This window comes from Arvicola amphibius, chromosome 1 (assembly GCF_903992535.2).
Source record: "Arvicola amphibius chromosome 1, mArvAmp1.2, whole genome shotgun sequence".
In the NCBI taxonomy this organism is placed as follows: Eukaryota; Metazoa; Chordata; class Mammalia; order Rodentia; family Cricetidae; genus Arvicola; species Arvicola amphibius.
The window spans coordinates 186,229,541-186,249,155 of NC_052047.1; the positions used below are offsets into that span (position 1 = coordinate 186,229,541).

The following is a 19,615-nucleotide window of genomic DNA, read 5'->3' on the forward strand; positions in this document are numbered from 1 at the left end:
AGAAGGGGGCCAGAGACGCATCTATTTCTATTAAACAGATTATTCTTGAAATAATACACGCAAGATGGCTGAAGGTGGCTGTGATGAGAGTGTTGGGCTGGGGAGTGGCTGGTTTCTATCTTTTTACCCCGTTTTTCTTTCTTTCTTTCTTTCTTCTTTTTTTTTCCCTCTTGATCTGAGGATAAAGCTCTGAAGCGACAGCCGCAGCGTAGACCCTGCCCGGAGTGCCCGCCCTCCCCTCACTTGAGAAGCTGCGGGAGAGGACAAACGGACCCACGGACCGAGCGACGGGCTCGGGCCCGCTCCGGACGCGTCGCCCGGGCAGCGCTGGGGGCCACAGGCGCTCGCCGTTCTGCCGACTTCTTCCAATTCTAATCTTTTAAAAAGAATTTTTTTGGAAGGACCGGGATGGGTGGAGCAGAGGTGGAGAGGAATCAAGACTTGGCATTTTCCTCCTTCCCTCTCTCCTAATTTGCTGGAGGCCGCCAGCCCTCCCCTTGGAGGAAAAAAAAAAATCCCACCAAAGGGAGGGTGGGGAGAAAAAAGCGAGCTGCAGGACCCTCAAGCGCGCGCCCGGACCCCGGCCCCAGCGCGGCCGCTGGGAGCTCAAGATGGCTGGGCGCTGAAGACGCACCCGGCCCGGCTGGCTCGGCCCGGCCCCGCCGCCGCAGGCTGGCTCCGACCGCAGCCCGGAGCCTTCCAGGCCGGAGCAGCAGAGGCCGAGAAGAAAAGAAAGTGGGGGGGAGGGGTGGGGGGGCGAAGGGGGAGGGCCGGGCGGGGGGAGGGGAGGGCCGGGAGCCGAGCCTCCTGTTCATTAGCAGTTGAGAAAAATTCCTTTCTAGTTTGATCAATCCTTGTTTTCCTCGGCGCAGGCGAGCCGCCCGCCCAGCGCGGAGACGGGGAGTGGGGTCTCTCTGCGGCGGGGGCGCCCTGCGCGGGGCCTCCGGGGAGCACAGAAGTAGCGACAAGGGGGTCAGGCCGGAGCACCTCCCGGGCTCTCCCTCCCTCTCTCCCTCCCTCTCTGGTTGCTTTTTTTTTTTTTCCACTTCTCTCCCTCCCCCTTCCGTTTCTATTTGTGAAGGGAGGAGGAAGGCAGAGGCGGGCTGGTGTCTCTGGCCGGGGACTGGAATTTCATCTGAATGACTGCCCCAGCGCGCACGCAGCGCCCCGCAGTCGGCCCGCCCGCGCCCTGCAACCCGCAGCCGGCCGGCCAGCTGGGGGACGCCCGCGTCACAGCCCGGGGACCGCCGGCGCGCCTTGCTCGCCGGCTCCGGATCGAGCCAGCTTCGGTGCGGCCGAACTAGCTCTCCGTGCCCCTCGGACCTCGGCCGGGAGCCAGGCAAAAGGCGCGGCTCGGAGCAGCCGGGAGGGAGCCACCGTCGCCGCGACCGCCACCCTAGGAAGAGTGCGGCTCCCCCGCTCGGTGCGCCGTGGGGCGCGCCCCGATGTCAGCCGCGGGGCCGAGCGCAGGCCGCGGGACGCCCCTGCCCTAGCCGCGCCGACGGGGAGGCGGCCTGTTATATGGAATTTGGACCACGGCGTTCCCCTCCAGGGCTGGTGCCCCGGCCGCGGCCCTGGCGCAGCCCGCCGCCTCCCGCTAGGCACTCGCCAGGAGGAGGAGACGCTGCCGGCGGCGCGCGCTGCGCGAGGACCCAGGCTCCCTCCTCTGGGGGGCGGGCACGAGGAAGGCGCTGGTGACTGAGCGACTGGCGGGGCCGGCGGGGACCGGAGCTTCGGGCTCGGTGGGTCCTCAGCATCAGACGGATCCCCAGGGTTGGGGAATTCGGGAGCTCTCGGGCCCCCTGCCCGCAGCCGCCATGGCGGAGAATTGGAAGAACTGCTTTGAGGAGGAGCTCATCTGCCCCATCTGCCTGCACGTCTTCGTGGAACCGGTGCAGCTGCCGTGCAAACATAACTTCTGCCGGGGCTGCATCGGCGAGGCTTGGGCCAAGGACAGTGGCCTGGTGCGCTGCCCTGAGTGCAACCAGGCCTACAATCAGAAGCCGGGCCTGGAGAAGAACCTGAAGCTCACCAACATCGTGGAGAAGTTCAACGCCCTGCACGTGGAGAAGCCGCCGACGGCACTGCACTGCGTGTTCTGTCGCCGCGGCCCCCCGCTGCCGGCGCAGAAGGTCTGCCTGCGCTGCGAGGCTCCCTGCTGCCAGTCCCACGTGCAGACGCACCTGCAGCAGCCCTCCACCGCCCGCGGGCACCTCCTGGTGGAGGCTGACGACGTGCGGGCCTGGAGCTGCCCGCAGCACAACGCCTACCGCCTGTACCACTGCGAGGCCGAGCAGGTGGCGGTGTGCCAGTACTGCTGCTACTACAGCGGCGCGCATCAGGGACACTCGGTGTGCGACGTGGAGATCCGGAGGAATGAGATACGGGCAAGTACACTTCACGCGCACGCGCGCGCGCGCACCCACACATATATCCCGCCTAGGGGCTACCCATCCCCAAGAGCTGACTCTTGTGGCATTAATCTAGAGGCCCTCTTCCAAACTCTCCTGTAAAAGTTTGGAGGGGAGGGGACGACAAGGTCCTCAGAAGTAGGGCCTGGCTGCTGGGTGCATTCTCGCACCTGTGCCCTCAGGGTCCCTTTTGCGAGTCATTTATGGAATTGAGGGAGGCTGTTGGAAGTAGTTTAAGTGTCGCTTTTCTGTTTTGCGCAGCTCCCTCCCCCAGCTTTGTTTCTGTAAGCTCTACGGGAAGTCACCAAGGCAGTGACCCCGGTCCTGCTTCTCCAGCTGCTGTTTATGTAATGAGTGTCCTGGTGCCGCTGCTGTGGCTGACATGATCCATGATGCTGGCATACCAATGAGGAAGTAAACAAAAGCAGCCATGTTAGTTTTAAGCTCTATTGGAAACACATTGGGGGTGGGGGGGGGAGAAGCTTCCGGAGATAGAGCAGAACTCTGGTATCTAGCTGGGCAAGGCCTGGATGTCCAGAGTCATCTCCTTCTGTCAGCTCTTCCGCGATCCGTCCCAGCAGACGCTCCCCAGGCTGAGGCTGCTCTCTATGTACTTGTATGCTGCCCGAGCCTGCATGAACAAACCTTAAAGTATGTGTCTAACCCTTTCCTCTCGGCCCTGCCCTCCTCCACAGCCCTCCCACATTTGGGGAGGGGAGGTGGAAGACGGAAAAAGAATCCTGTGGGTTTAAGGTTGAGCCGCCTTGAAATCTGGTTTCAGGCAGCTGGCTCCCCTGGGCTGCCGCCTGGGTGATTACGGAACCGCACCCCCTCCCATTGTATACACCCTGCTGCAGCAGCCAATGTCAAAACCGCCTTCCCCCTCTTAGGCCTCCGGGCCTGGCTAGGGAACTGGACTGGGGCATACTTCCGTCCCTTTCACTGGAAGGGGGCTCCTCCCAGGTTCCTCTCGGGTCCCCTGCCCCTTGGGGTTGAGTCACACAGAAGGAAGGAGTTGATCTAAGCCATCTGAGCCATCTTGGAGGCGCGGGCTAGGGGGTCTTGTGATAAGGGAGCAAGGTTCTGCTTGGTAGGACTGGGAGTGTGTGTTTAGGGTGGGGGCCCCTGGAGGCCTGTGGGGCCTCTGCAGTATGAGGAAGCTGGGTCTCCAGAATATAGATGGGGGCTGTTTCCTTGGTGGTAAGGAGGGGGGACGAAGGCAAGGAGGGGACTAATCTAAATGAGTCACTGTTTAGCAATTAAAAAAACATACATATACAACCAACAAAAGGAAGAAGGGCCACCGCAGGCTGAGGGCGGGGATAACAAAATTTGCTGTATAATTAGTTTGCAATTGCATGGGCCAGTTCTAGGGTTTTGTGCCAGGAGAGGCCTCTGGTTTCTTAAAGGAAGTGTGGGGGATGGAGACGAGGAGTCACTCCTCCCCACTAGTGTTGGAAGAGGCCGAGGCCTGGGGAAATGGAGGAGCCCTGTGGTCCTCCTCCCCCGAATCAGGGCAGGCATAGCCTACACTTTACCCAGTATTGAAGCTGCTGCTATTAATAAAGATGGTAGGGGTGGAGGCTGAGAAAGTGTAGGGAAAGGCTGGAGGAAGGACGGCTGGCTGTCCAATTCTCTGTCTGTGATTGGCTGGAGAAAGTGGATAGAGGGCAAAGGAAAGATGTGACTGAATGGAACAGGAGAGGATTTTGATTGGGCAGTGTGCTTGTACCCCTTAAATGCTAGGGATGTCTTGGGGAAGGGAAGAAAACTTCATTATACCTGGCTTGGTATTAGGGCATCCTTAGATGTGTGATTATTCTCAAATGGCTATGCAGTGCTTGTGGACTGGGGAGGAGACGGTGGCATCATTAGCTCTCAGAGTGTACCATGGGGCTCCTTTCATCAGGCCTGAACTTATATCAGCAGCTCCATGATGTGTCTGTCTGCTTGTGTGAGTGGTGAGTTGCATTAGGGCCAGATGTGCAATTCCGCGAGGTCAGCATCTGTGCCCGAGGCTCATCCTCCTCCATCCTTCTCTGATCCATTCTCTCTAGTGCCCCAGGGCACTAGGCTTGGAAACCCTTCAATAGCTCAGTGTCACTCAAGTATGAGCCTGACTTATTGAATGCAGAGGTAGGGGTCCCGCCCTTAGGGAGGGGCTGAGTCCTGAGGAAGCTGAATGGGAGAACTCTGCCCTCTCTCTAGGCTATCCTGGATGGGGGGTGGGGGGAGAGAAGGTGTCTTTGCTTCAGCCAGTTTTTTCTGGCTAGGAGTCTGTCTTAAGGGCCTTTGCTGGTGCTGTGGAAAGGTAAACCAGAATTTTCCAAGGTAAAGGTGCAGAGGCACAAAGAACCACAAAAAGAATCTAGGTTCTGCCTGTTGTGTTTCCTCTCCTGCTCTCCCCCATGGGGTTAGGGTCCAAATCAGCTGCCTGGAAATAGTTAACGCTACTGAGGGGTTTTGGGTGCCCAGAGTGGCCCACACTTTAATCCCAGCACTTGGGAGGCAGGGGGAATCACTGTGAGTTCCAGGCCAGCCAGGGCACACAGGGAGACCTTATCTTAAAAAACAAATCCAACATCATCAACAAAAAAACTAACCACCACAACCACTGCTTAACCCTTTCTGGTAGCCCCATCCTCAAATATCTACAAGCACCTACTTTTCTGTGCTTCAGCCAGGGGCTTGGGTGGAGAATCAGGAAGGGGTGGGACTTAAGAGTTAGGCCTGTGCAGGCTAGGACGTTGCTCCATTGCCTTTGAGAGGACTGGATGCCAACCAGTGGGCCTCAAGATCATTCTCTGGGACATACCTATAGCCTTGACGTGTTTTCTATTTGAGCTGTGGGTCCAGGATTGAGACATCCATGGGCTCAGGCCCTTCCAGCCTCTTTAGGGGTTCATCTTAGTAATGGGGGGGGCTGATGGGAGTTGGGAGTACTCTTAAGACCTCTCTCAACATAGTGAAGACCCAAGAGAAGTCGTGGCCATGTGTGTGTGGCTGGCAGATATGTGTGCTTGCGCTTGTGTGGTTTGTGTGCTTCTGGGTCATCTCTAGGACCCCAGAAATGGGCTGGAGGTGGTGCCCTCTGGGGAGCGGGGTCCCCACTGCTGGCATTAGTAGTTGCTTGGAGTGAGGGTGCTCTGCGCCTGTGCAGGAGGGGAATACATGGGAACCCTAAAGGGAATCCTGTGAGAGGGTGGCCTAGAGGGTCTCTGCTAAGCTGGGGCTGGGGTCACAGCCCCATTCCGGCAGTTCAGACCGTCTGCTCCCTCTGCCAATAGCAGACAGGGTAGGGAAGCTGTGTGTGTATTGAGGGGTGTGTGGTGTGAGGGCTGTGTACTGTCTTCCATGGTCATCCTGAATCCTTAGAGAAGGGGCCTGCTTTGGTCTCCTCCCTGGATCCTAAGAGAAGCCTCAGACGGGTGCAATCCCCTGCCTCTACTGCAGCATCCTGCTGCCACAGCCAGGAGCCTGTTACACACTCCCTATGGATTACTCTACCAGCTCACAGTTCTGGACTGTGTGTGTGTGTGTCTATGTCTGTCTGTTGGAACTGTTTTTCCCCACATGAGTATCTCCAAGAAAGGATGTGTGCATGACTGACTTAATTAGGCACTACTTTCCTGTGTGGCTGTAGAGTTGGGGACAGAAGTGTGCTCATGTGTTTGTGGATGTCAGGTGAGAGGGGATAGTGCCCGTTTGTGAATTTCCCAGGACTTTGTTGTTTAGACTGCTACTTAGCAAGTGCTTCCGCAGGTAATAGGTGGGGCTTGTGACTTTCTTAGCTGGGGATGTTTGGAAAGGGATTCACTTTAGGGTAAGCTGTTGCCTGTGGTGAGTGTTGGAGGTAACAGAGAGCCCCAGTGGGTGCTACAGAGCTGGAGAGTGGGGAGGGTCTGGGTGGGCAGCCCCATAGGGTCTGGGTGGGCAGCCCCATTTGGGCCTCTGCCCTGGGCTGAGCAAGCAAGTCTGACCAGCCTCATCCCTGGCTCTGGGAAAGCCTTCCTCCCTGGCTGGCCTGGCATTCAAACCCAGACAAAGGGGGGCTTTCTCTCTCGCCTCTTTGTTCTGCTGCCCCAGAGGCTGCTCTGTGCACAGCAAAAGCTAATTCGACTCTGCAGCTGGGAAGCCCTCTCACGCTGATGGCCTGTGGGGATCGCTGAGGCTCCAGCTTTCTCTTTGCCCTGACTTCTGTGCCTACCACCCTTTATCTCTGGTTTCTCACATAGTATCCAAAGCGAGCCCTGTGGCAGGGGAGAGGGACTTTTTTGGTGGGGAGAGGAGATTGTGCCCATGGAGCCAGGTCAGATTGGATCCTGGGATAAGGGCTTAGGTGGGAAAGAAGGACAGTCACAAAAGCTAAGGAAGAAAGTCCCACAAGGTTCTAAGCGAGTCCTGGAGCCAGTGCTGGCCTGATCTGAGCAAGTCGTGTTCCAACAGTCCAGCCCCTTTCTGGTCCCCCCATCCTACTCACCATTGCCATAGGGGCTGCTGGAGCCAACCTTGGCCTTGCCTGGAAACCTAGTGCCTGCCTGTGCCCTGACCCTCAGCCCGATCTTCCTTGACCTTCCTTTTCTTCAGGTTGACTTGAGGGTTTATTATTATTTATTAACTTTTACACAGCCCTTATTCTCCAAACCTCACCATCTGCCTGATCTAGTCTGGTAGCAAAATACCAACAGGGCCGAGCTGGCCAGACTCCAGAGGCACCTGAGATGGCAGCACAGGAGCTAGGCCCTGTGAATATCCCTCTTTGGGTGGGCACCAAGACATGGAAGCAGGTCTGAGATGCATGGTGCCCTGGAACCGTGGCGGGTAAGGGAGATCCCAGAATGCCTGAAGTCCACAATTCTAGGGGGGCTTGCTCTTGGGGACTCCCCCAGAGTCCTTGCTCCCTCCATTGCTTCTAAACTAGATATGGTTTCCCTCCTACACACAGTTCAGGACACTTATAGGGGGCAGAGTCAGTTTGGAAAGTCACTGCTCCCCTGTTTTGTGAGGCCTTACTGGGAATCAAGCCGGGGACATGGAGCCCCACCTCAGCTATGCGTTTTTCCCAAATGGGAGCTGGAATTCCCTGAGAAGGCAGGTAAGAAGAAGCTGGGGGGAGGGAGGCTGCTGGGAGTGAGGGCTGGTGCTGCTCTTGCTTCCTGGAGACGGGGGTCTCACTATGTAGCACTGGCTATCCTAGAACCCACTATATAGACCAGGCTGGCCTCGAACTCACAGGGATCGATCTCCCTGTCTCTGCCTCTCAAGTCTGGGGTTAAAGGGGCCCGGCCACCACGCTCAGCCCATCTGATTTTCTGATTTGGTAGAATCGGTGTGGGTGTGGTGAAGAGGCAGCAGGTGGGTTTTCCTCCTGCCAGTCTCAGTGTTTGAAGTCACGCCCCTCCCCGGCTGCCCCCTGGCTGCAGGGAAGCTGGGGGAAGGGGTTTTCCCAGCCCTGCCTGCCCTGCAGGTCTCACTGTGAGCTTCCTTCCTCATCCTGCCCTCTCTTACAACAGACCGGAAAACCTCTGAGATGGCGGAGGGGAGATTAGACCCACCTACCTGTTGGGGCTACTGTTTTCACTGGGCCATGGCTGGACCCAACATCTTCCCGCTGAGGGCGGGACACTGGGATCGCGGAACAGCAGTGCTTCCGGGGAGTGCCTGAGAGGAAAGGAGGCTGAGCTGCACCGGGACTAGGCAGGAGTTGGGGGATGGGGGCCTCAGTTGGGGTGGGGGAGGAGCTCTCACTGACTGGCAGGTAAAAATCTTTCTTGGCCAGGGGAGGTTTAGTGGAAACCTTTGGCTGTATCTGTCTCCTTCCCCTGGGATTCAGCCTTAGTCGCTCCCTCATCTGCTTATGGCCCTGGTCATCCATGACTTGGGCGGGCAGATGGGTGAGAGATTGCAGTGGCTAGGGCCGAGTAGTCAGTCCGCCTGGATCCTGGTTTTTATCTGGGGTGCCTTGTTCCCGCAGGGTCACACCTATGCCCATAACATAGGCCGCCAGCATGCTATCTGAGCCCCATTTGTTGTATAGGTGAAGGAAGAAGGCCTCCTGTTCACAGTGAAGCTTTTTAAAAGTGTGTGTGTGTGTGTTCTACATGCCTGTATGTAGGTGTACTGTGTGTGTGCAGTACCTGCAGAGGCCAGAAGGTGTTGGAACCCCAGGAACCTGGGTTACAGATGCTTGTGAGCCCATTAGCGCTGGCTATCAAACCTGGTCCTCTACCCAAACAGCTAGTACTCCCAACCCCTGAACCAGTCTCCAGGAAAGCTTTCTATTCGGGCCCCTTCATTGTCTGGGATCTCCAAAGATCCAGTCTTGTGTGGGGCATTGGGTGTAAACATATGTGCACTAAGGGTCTCAGGGCCCAGGTTGCTGTGCGTGTGTGTGTGCATGTATATCAGGGCACCTCTGCCCACATACGAGCTATATTTATTGTTAGTCTGACCCCTCTGGCTGACAAGGGCAAGGTCTGCTGGGTCACCGAAGAGGAAGCGCCTGTGAGGATGAACTCCAGGCTCTCTTAGCTCAGGGGAGCCTTCACACTCACCCTAACCCTGCCCTCAACACCTTGATTCTTTGTTTCTAGGCTAGCAACCTCCATAGAACAGGTTTGCCAGAAGTCTGGCTGTCCTTGTTTTTCCCATTTATAAGAAGGGAGGGTAGGGGTGGTGAGGACGGAATTGTTAGGAATTTAGCTTTGGGTGTGGTATGAGTAGGGTTTGCATGGTGAGACTGAAGGCCCCCCCAGAGGAAGAGAAGCACCCCTTGCTGATGGACACTTTTGAGGGTCTGAGAGCTGCTCTGCAGAACTTTATGCTCGCCTCCTGGTTGTTTCTGTTTTCAACAATAACCAGGTCCTTGGGCCTTTGAAGGGAAGCAGAGGACAGCCACAGCCATGAAGTTTTTTTGAGATGGGGGTCTCCCTGTCACCAAGGATGACCTCAAACTTGTGATTTTCCCTCATTTTCCCAAGAGCAGAAACTAAAGCTTTCACCATCATGCCTAGCTAACACCCAGTTTCTATTTGCTGCCACTACCACCTTCCTTTTGTAGTCCAGACTGGCCTTGAACTTCTGGCGATCCTCCTGCCTCAGCCTTACTAGTGCTGGTATTTTGGGTGTGTGCCAAGAAGGACGGGACACCAGAAAGTGAGCTGAAGATGGAGCGCAGTGGTAGAGCCCCAGCCCAGCTGTGCCTGGCCCCCTGGGTTCCAGCCGCAGGGTTGTGAACCCACAGTAACAGTGGTATTGCACCTGCTTAGCAGACATGGAGATTCTAGGCTAGAGCTGACACATAACTTCCTGAGAGTGGCAACATTTTGTGTCCGTTATTGGCTACATGTAACCATTGTAATCAATGGCAATGAGGTGCTACTGAAAACCCCAAGCAGTGCTCAGTTATCACTTCGTGTTCTCTTTCTCTCTCTCTCTCTCTCTCTCTCTCTCTCTCTCTCTCTCTCTCTCTCCCCCTTCCCTCTCCCTCCCCCCCCCCCTCTCCCTCCCTCCCTCCCTGTCCTTCCCCCCACCCCCCTCCACCAGTCAGGGTCTTTCTATGTAGCCCATGCTGGCTCCAGCTCCTAACCTAACCCTCCTGTCTCGGCTCTGCGTCTGCATGCTGGGTTACAGGCAGGTGCTACCATATCTGGTTTACTTTATTTTCTACTAACGTCAGTGTAAAAAGTGGCCGTTATACTAAAGAACACAGCTACTGAGAAGGGCAGGATGTGACAGCCCATCACGTGACCAGGATAGGAAGGGACCTGCACCAACTCAGAACAAACAGGGGTCATGGAAAGTTCCTCAGAAAGCAGACAAAGGAGGTGAAGCATTGTTGGCTCCCAGACAGTGACAGAAAGAAAAGAAGTGTCCTAGTGAGCAGTCCTGGAGGTGAGATCCCTGAGATGCAGAGGGCCACCGAGCCTTCCAAAGGCACACTGAGAATCTGGCCCAGCCAAGACTCTTGCCTGTACTTATCTTACACTCAGGAGACTGGAAGTCATGTGTGAAAGATCGCTCTTGGCCGTACTGGAACATTTGAAAGTTGGCAGTCATCTTGAGCAAGAGACACCTTGTTTGAAGAGGCGTGTTTGGAGGTGGGAAAGGGAGGGGAAAAATAAAGAACACTTGCCACTCTTGCAGAGGGACCTGCATTCAATTCCCAGTACCGCATGGTGGCTTTTCAACCATCCCTAATTCCATTTCCGGGGACCCAATCCCTGTGACCTTGGCCAGCACCTGACACATACCTTGTGCACATGGATATATGAGCAAGACAGTCGTGTACAAAATAAATACGATTAGTGAATTAAATTTCTAAGGAAAGAACTTGGGAAAACAGCTTGGTCTGACAGTGAGCGGATGGTTCTTGGGAGCAGCGGGGTCTTTCTCTCCTGGTCTCACGGGGCGGGGGGAGTTGAGAGATATAACTAGCAAGGACTTGACTCCTGAGGCCAGCGCTCAGCCTTGGGAACAAGGAAGAGGTGGCTGTGTTGTTGCACCATAGAAAAGAACAAATGGAAGTTGAGGCCAAGAGCCTGTGACATCTTGGAAGGCTGTTTGACCCACTGCATCTTAGGGTGCACTACTCAAGATGGTGCTCCCAGGGAAAAGTAGCCTGGCTTGGGTACTCAGAGACCTCCTGCCATATTACCTGGTATGTGCGCATTACTGACTATACAACTTCAAAGATATATGTTTATTTTTAATTGTGGTGTGTATGTGTGTGTGTGTGCGCGGGTGTGCACGCACATGTGCCAACGAAGGCCAGGAGTCAGATGTCCCTGAGCCACCTGTGAGCTGCTGACTTGGGTGCCGGGAACCATACCCTGGGTTTCCTGTAAGAGCAGTAGGCATTCTTCACCACTGAGCCATCTTGTCCCCTCCATTGGCCAGATGGTGCAACCTCTCTAGGCCTCAGTTTCTTCCTTTGTGAATGAGGATCATAATACAGTACTTACTTCACAGCATTGTGGGGGGGGTGATTAGAGGAACCCACTTCTAGATATAATAAGATGATGGGAGCACAGGAAGCAGCAGCTATAAGTGCTTAGTGTGCAAGCTGGCCAAGCCCGCCCTTGGGAAGCTCAGGGTTTGGATGCACATGGAGAGCCTCTCTGTTTCATGGGAAGTAGCTGGTCCTGGGCCTGCGTGAGGACTGGGGGAGGCTGGCTGGTAGAGGTTTTAGGTCATCTTAAGTCAAGTCTGTTACCAAAAAGGAGGAATGGTGCTTGGCTGGAAAGGCTAGAGTCACACCCCGTTCTGACACCACCATTACTCTGTCTCTACAGAAGATGCTGATGAAGCAGCAGGAGCGGCTGGAGGAGCGAGAGCAGGACATCGAGGACCAGCTCTACAAGCTCGAGTCGGACAAGCGCCTAGTGGAGGTAGTAATCCCTGAGCCGGTGTGGGGGTAATGGGAAAATGGGGGTGCAGGATCTTCGGTGAGTTGGAGTCCCACTGGTTTTAGTGTGGCTGGCACAGAGCCCAGTGCTATGACTGGGGCGTTGGCAGGTCATGTGCTACCCTCAGAAGCCAGAGGGTCCCAGAAATTGGGTTGGGGGGTGTGCACACCTTTAATCCCAGCAGTCAGGAAGCAGAGGCAGGCGGATCTCCATGAGTTCAAGGCCAGCTTGGTCTACAAAGCAAGATTCAGGATAGCCAGGACTGTAATACAGAGAAACCTTATCTCAGAAAACCAAAAAGTAAATGGGATTGGGATAGTGACATCAGGCTGAAGTCACTCTGCTCATGTGCCTGCTCATCCTTGTCCACCTCTGCAGGAGAAAGTGAGCCAGCTGAAGGAAGAGGTGCGGCTGCAGTACGAAAAGCTCCACCAGCTGCTGGATGAGGACCTGCGGCAAACAGTAGAGGTCCTGGACAAGGCGCAAGCCAAGTTCTGCAGCGAGAACGCGGCGCAGGCGCTGCACCTTGGGGAACGCATGCAAGAGGCCAAGAAGCTGCTGGGCTCCCTGCAGCTTCTCTTCGATAAGACAGAGGATGTCAGCTTCATGAAGGTGGGTCTGGGGACCGCTCTGCGCAGCTGTCCCCAGCTGCTTCCAGCCCAGCAGGCTCACCTTCCTTAGCCTTGGGAGCCACTCTGTCCATCTGCTCTTCCTTGTTTGGGGACCTCAGGCAAGTCACAGGCCCCTGAGCCTTGACATATACCAGTCCACCATCCTTTATATATTATTCCAGATTTTTTTTTAAGCTCCAAAAACTAAAAAACACAAAGTTTAGCACCTCATTTACAGCAAATACTGGGTAGAAGTGACATTGGCAGTTAAGGGTCTTTCTGTGTTTCACATGGTAAAAAAATTTCAAACAGGTTGCTGTAGACTTATTTGGCCAGATTATGGTGTCGTTTGGATCATAAGAAATACGTGATATCATATATGATACGGACACCTTTGCTTCCATCTGAAATCCATATGTAGCCAGATTTCAAAGGCCTGTTGGACTGGGTGGTGCACACCTTTAATCTCAGCACTCAAAAGGCAGAGGCAGATGGATATCTGAGTTCCAGAGCAGCCTGCTTTACATAGGGAATTCTAGGACATCTAGGGCTATAAAACAGAGAGACCCTGTCTCAAATAATAAAAGGGAAGGGACTAGTGAGGTGGTTCAGTGCTTAAGAGCACTGTCTGCTCTTCCAGAGGACCTGGGTTCAATTCTCAGCATCCACATGGCAGCTCACAACCATGTGTAACTCCGGTTCCAAGGGATCTGACACCTTCATACCAATGCACATAAAATAAAGCTGGAAAACAAATAAATAAATAAAAGGAAGGAACTTGTGGAACCCTCCCAGATATAATGGTACAAAGAAGAAGCAGTGCCTGGCTGGGAATGTGGCTCAGATTGTATGGTACTTGCCTAGCACACATGAAACTCGGTTTGATCCTCAATACCATATGCTAGGTTTGTTACCACACACTCCTGTAATTCTGAACTGGGAAGTGGGGGCAGGAGGATAGTTCAAGGTCACCCTAATACTTAATTCTACACCAGCCTAGGGATCCATGAGACCCTGTTTCAAACAACAGAAGCCATGCCATGGTGGTAGAATAGCAAGCGTTTAATAAATGAAGCTGTTCTGCCTTGCCTTTCCCATTGACTGACTCTGTCTTCCTTCCTTGCAGAACACCAAGTCTGTGAAGATCCTAATGGACAGGTGAGCTGATAGCCCCCAGGCCTACAGACCCTTTCTCTGAGGGAGGGCAGAGAGGGCCGTGCCCACTGGTGGGGAGGTAGGGCCGGGCTCACTGGGGCCTCCTCACAGCAGACGCCCCGTCCACTGCCCCCAGGACCCAGACCTGCACGGGCAGCAGCCTTTCTCCCCCTAAGATCGGCCACCTGAACTCCAAGCTCTTCCTGAACGAGGTGGCCAAGAAGGAGAAGCAGTTGCGGAAGATGCTAGAAGGTGAGGGTGAAGCCTCTGGGCAGGGGTAAATGCCATTGCCGTCTCCAGGAGGCAGCGCAGCTTCACACAGATAGACCTGTGGGACCTTGGGCAAGTGACATTACGTTTCCTTGAGATTCGGGGTTTTTTGTTTTTTTTTTTCTTTCTTTTGTTTTTTGTTTGTTTGTTTCTTTCTTTCAGCTAGAAAATGAAAATAGTAAACGCCAACTAAGATGTCACATATTTGGACCCATAGAGGTTCAAATTCCACATGGGAAAGGAAACTAAGGTTGTTTGGGCGGGGTCTTCAGCAACATTTACTCCAAATTCTCCACAGGTTCCTTCAGCACACCGGTGCCCTTCCTACAGAGCGTCCCCCTGTATCCCTGTGGTGTGAACAGCTCTGGGGCAGAGAAGCGCAAGCACTCGACAGCCTTCCCGGAAGCCAGCTTCCTTGAGACGTCATCCGGTCCTGTGGGCAGCCAGTATGGGGCAGCGGGCACAGCCAGCGGCGAGGGCCAGTCTGGGCAACCTCTGGGGCCCTGCAGCTCCACACAACACTTGGTGGCCCTGCCAGGTGGTGCCCAGCCAGTACACTCAAGCCCTGTGTTTCCCCCATCACAGTACCCCAATGGCTCTGCTACCCAGCAGCCCATGCTTCCTCAGTATGGCGGCCGCAAGATTCTCGTCTGTTCCGTGGACAACTGTTACTGTTCTTCCGTGGCCAACCATGGTGGCCACCAGCCGTACCCTCGATCCGGCCACTTCCCTTGGACAGTGCCCTCACAGGAATACTCACACCCACTTCCACCCACACCCTCCGTCCCTCAGTCCCTTCCTGGCCTGGCAGTCAGAGACTGGCTCGACGCTTCCCAGCAACCTGGCCACCAGGATTTCTACAGGGTGTATGGGCAGCCATCCACCAAACACTATGTGACAAGCTAACGCCAAGCAGGCAGTGGACGCTGGGGACCCTATCCCCCAGCCCCGGTGGCTTGGGAGTTATACATTCAGAGACCTGCCCTTCTTTCTGCCCTTCTCTCTCCTTCCTCCATTCCTCCAGGTCTTTTCTTTTTGGTTTTGTTTTATTTAGGACCTTGTTTTGATTCTTTTTTTAATTATTCATCTCCTGGATGAGGAGGTACTGGTGGGAGCTGGCCTGGGTAGGGGCTGCAGGTGGCCCTGGAGTTGGAACAGTGTCTGTCTCAAGGCACTGAACTCTCTATCTTCTTCTTTTTTTCTTCTTTTTTAAGCCCGCTCCTTCCTTCCCCTACATCGCTCCATGGCTGGAAGAAGCCTTGGGATGGCGACTCTCCTCACTTGCCCACTGGCCTGTTTCTCTTCCCTCCAGCTTTTCCTCTGGGCAGTTTGATCACTGGTGGAGTAAAGAATGACCTATAGATTGTGGAGTTTTTTTTGTTTGTTTTGTTTTGTTTTTTAATTTTTTTAAGCCAAGAATGATTTCTTCTGCCTCCTTCTCACCGTGTTCCCAGACGGAGTTCAAGGCCACATCTCAAGCAGTTTTGGCACCTTCAGCCTGAGTAGAAACTTTTAAAGCCAGGAGCCCCAAGTCCAGGAAAGGTGAAGAAAGGACTTTGCCAATGATAGTGACCACAGCGAAAGCAAATAATAATAATATTAATAATAATAAAGAGAAATAAAAGAAATAATGAATAAAAACAATAGCACAGCCCTTGTTGAGGTCGGTGGAGGAGGGGCTGCCCGGATTTGGGTCCTTACCTGGATTTTGACACAGCTACTTCCTATAGTGAGCACTTTGTATGAGTCGTGGACTTCCTGCTCTCAATACACAGGTATTCTGTAATCTGTCCAGAGCACACACACTGAAATCCGACCTTCTAATAAACATGATGGCGCAGCCCTGCCCCTGGCCTTGCTCTTACCCCGTTGCCACCCAGGCCTAGAGTCTGTAGGCACTCGGTACACGGGGTGCTCCAAGGCTGCCGTCTCAGCTCTCCCTTGATTCTGCCCTCCTGGGTCTAGAAACAATTCCAGACCTGTAAATATCACTTCCTCGGGCACCAACTGCATCTGCTCTTCACCTTGGGTTCCTTTGACAAATGTTTGCCAAAGGCCTCCCATACCACAACCCCCTGGCGTCTCTGAGCTTCTGCCAATGTGCTTCTAGCAAAGATAGGTGAAGAAAGACACCTTTGAGTCTTGCAAAGTTTACCTGCCTTCTAGCCACAAATACTGAGCATTGCTATATGCCAGACACTGTACAGGGAGGGCTGCAGGCTCAGAGATAGGCCCTGTTCCAGGGAGAGGGGCTATTGGGCTCTTTTGATAATTTGGGACTTCGGCCCTGAAAGGGATAAAGGGGTACTGTGGTTTAAAGGGCAAAGGCACCAGCTGAAAACCCAGGAGTTTCCTTTCTAAACCTGGTAGTGACTACAGACCCCAGGGTAAGAAAAGGGCTCCCTGCTGCCCAGTACTTCCTTGAGGACACCAAGGCTCCTGATCTTTGCTTTTGAGATTAACCAGCCTTGCCGGGCGGCGGTGGCGCACGCCTTTAATACCAGCACTCGGGAGGCAGAGGCAGGCGGATCTCTGTGAGTTCGAGACAAGCCTGTTCTACAAGAGCTAGTTCCAGGACAGGCTCCAAAGCCACAGAGAAACCCTGTCTCGAAAATCCCCCCCCCCAAAAAAAAAACCTGAAAAAGAGATTAACCAGCCTGAACTGGAGGTTCCCCTAAGTCCTGGGTGTTGGGATTGGTGACTGGCCCTCTTATGGAAGGTTCTCTGCTCAGCTGCTAGTTGGTTGGTTGCTTTTGGAAACAGGTCTCTGTGTGGCCCTAGCTGGCCTGGAACTCAGAAATCTGCCTGCCTCTGTCTCTAGAGTGCTGGCATTAAAGTATGTGTCACCATGCATGGCTCAGCTGCCTGTTTTGCATTGCATCCCTTAAAGTGAACCCATGTCTTTTCTCTGACTAGTAAGGGAACAGAACTTTGCTGGTACCTAGTCTCCCTCCACCCCTGGTCTGGGTGGAATCAGGAAGCCTGGTACAATGTGGGTAGGGAGCCTTAGTGTCCAAGGTCCTTGTGACCCCTGTCACTCCACCTCTCAGAAGAACAGAAGGCTCAGTGAGAAGAAAAGGTTGGGCCATTCCCCTCATCCTGGTGTGCTGGAGAAGGGGAGCAGAGAGTTTAGCAGCTTACCTCCTCATGGCTTCTCTTTCCCTAGGCTGGCCAGAAGCCAGAGCCAGGAGCACTTATGACAACAGCTAGCTGCCCAGGTTCCTGTACCTATTTGGGGCTGATGGGAGGGGCAGATGTCTGCGGCAGGAGGATACTGCTGGGCAGATAGTGATAGACTCCTCACTCCCATCTGCCCCTGTCTCCGTGTCTAGCTGGTCGGGAGCCCTGGTACATCCTCCATGCCAAGAGCTGGAAGCCAAGACACAAAGCCGCCTAATTTCTTTCCCACTTGGCCCAGTTTGTTTTGGCTAATGGGGGGGAGGGGTCTTTTCTCCAGGTGCATTCATCAGATTGAGACATGGAAGGGATATCACTGAGGGTAAGTTAGACTGGAACTCCACCCCCACCCCCCTTTGAGGACTACCCCAACAATCAACTACACAGCTGTGGCCCAGAGCTTGTTTGGGCAGCCAGAGAAGCAGGGAAAACTCCATCCAGCTGTCCTAGCTACCCAGCTGTCCTGGCTTTGTAGAAGCAGCTGTCATCCACCTCCCAACAGAGTGAGGGGCAGAGGGGGCCCAGAAAGGGCTTAAGTACCCCCCTCTAGGATACAGGCCTACTCAGGAAAGCAGAAAGGAACCTGCCCTATGGTTACCTGGAGTGACAGGCAGAGTCCTAGGGTCCCCACAGGTGCATTGCCCCCTAAGCAAGCTCCAGTGACCCTCACCCCTTCTCAAAGGCCACCACGCCTCCCCTTCCCAGGAAGGGCTGGGAGGCAACAACTTTTCTCCACTACCCCCGACCGGGGGCGGTGGCTCCTGTGGCCCAGATGTGCAGAACCCGCTTGGAGGCCACCAGGAGGGGGGCTGTGGTGGGTGGGAGATTCCTCTGCCACCCTGGCCTGCCAGGGCTCTTTCAAGTCACAACCCTCCTCCAACCAGCCAGAGCCAACAGCTGGGCGGGCTCCCGCCCCCTCCCTCAGCCTCTCCCAGCTGTCTTTGGGGTGGGGCTGGGCAGCTGGGGAACAGCTGCAGGGCAGGGAGGGGGGCTTGCAACTGCCGGAAGCATCTCCTGGCTTTGGGGGGTGGGGATGGACTGGGGGCGAGACCCAGGGGCAACCTTCTCTGTCCCTAGTCTCCCAGCATTTGACCCCCAGACTCAAGATCAAACAAACAAACAAATACAAAGGCAAAACAAAAAAACTTCCAGCTTCAAAAGACACCTTGGGGCCCAGGGCACCCTGCAAAGGGCTGGCTCTGTCATCTCAGCCTCTTTCCCATGTGGAAACCCCATCATTCTAACTTCTGAATTCCTCCCAAACCCAGTTCACACCCTCCCACCCAGAGATCAGTCATCAAACCGGATCTCAATCACCTTCTCCCCGACTGAGGGTGGGGTTATTGGTTAACAACTTCGGGAGGGCACCAAGCCCCTGGGAGATCCCCTACCCGACCTCTACACCCTGTAAATTCCTGGGGAGGAGGGCCAGCAGGGAGGGTACTGTTGACACTCTCCTTTATCAATAAAGAATACCAGGAATGCCGAGTGCAAGGAGGTGGAGCCTGTATACCCAGAGGCTCTTGGATAGACTGTCCTGGAGAGGGTGTCCCTGCGTGGCTTGAGAGAACTGTTCCTTGGAAGAGCTTTAGAAAGAGTTACCTCCTCCAGAGATAGCCTGGTGGAGCTTGCCTGTAATAACAGCACAGGGCAGATAGGAGGATCAGCAGAGACTACCTAGAGGAACTGTCTGGGAACCAAATAGGACAAAGCAAGAAAGAAGGAAGATCTGGCATGGTGGTGCTTGCCTTTAGTTCTAGCACTCTGGAGGAAAGACAGGCAGCTTTCTGAGTTTCGAGGGCCAGCCTGGCCCACAGAGGGATTCAGGTTAGCCAGGGGCTGTACAGACAATGTGGGGGGAGGGGGAGGAGAGGAAAGAATAAAGGAGGAAGAGGAGGGCTTCCAGGATAAGGAGCAGACTCCAGCCTAGAATCCTAACACTGGTTCTAGAATCTTCTGAATTGCCTTCCCCTTCTTTTCTTTTCTATCCTAGTGTATTCTTTTTTTTTTTTTTTTTTTAAATTTACTTTTGGTTTTTTGAGACAGGATTTCCCTGTGTAGCTCTGGCCGCCCAGAAACTTTCTGTAGATCAGGCTAGCTTTGAACTCCAGAGATCCTCCTGCCTCTTCCTCCCACACCCACTTTTTTTTGACAGTCTCTATAGTCCTGACCTAGAACTTACTACATACATAGACCAGAATAGCCTCCAACTTCCCTCTGCTCAAGCGCTAGCGCTAGGAGTACAGGTGTGTGTCATTTTTTTTTTTTTTTTTTTTTTTTTTTTGAGAGACAGAGCCTCGTGTGTACAATCTAGGCCCTCCTTAAACTCCCAGTTCCTCTTGCCACAACCTCCCAAATGCTGACAGGACAGTTAGTCAGGACCTCACAGGGCTGGAGCCTGATTCCTTTAAATTAAGAGGGTCAGCCGGGCAGTGATGGTGCACGCCTTTAACCCCAGCACTTGGGAGGCAGAGGCAGAAAGATCTCTGTGAGTCCGAGGCCAACCTGGTCTACAAGAGCTAGTTCCAGGACAGGCTCCAAAGCTACGGAAAAACCCTGTCTCAAAAAACAAAAAAAAAAAAAA

The 19,615-nt window shown here is 54.2% G+C and overlaps 1 protein-coding gene across 1 annotated transcript; it reads left to right on the top strand.

The window, feature by feature from the left end:
• The first annotated feature begins 1,076 nt into the window (after positions 1 to 1,076).
• Positions 1,077 to 15,696, top strand: Trim8 (tripartite motif containing 8). The gene is made up of 6 exons (XM_038346728.2): positions 1,077 to 2,387; positions 11,705 to 11,800; positions 12,197 to 12,430; positions 13,556 to 13,587; positions 13,721 to 13,836; positions 14,153 to 15,696. The coding sequence occupies exons 1-6, from the start codon at positions 1,818 to 1,820 to the stop codon at positions 14,758 to 14,760; spliced, it is 1,656 nt and encodes a 551-aa protein (XP_038202656.1). The 5' UTR covers positions 1,077 to 1,817; the 3' UTR covers positions 14,761 to 15,696.
• The last annotated feature ends 3,919 nt before the right edge of the window (positions 15,697 to 19,615 follow it).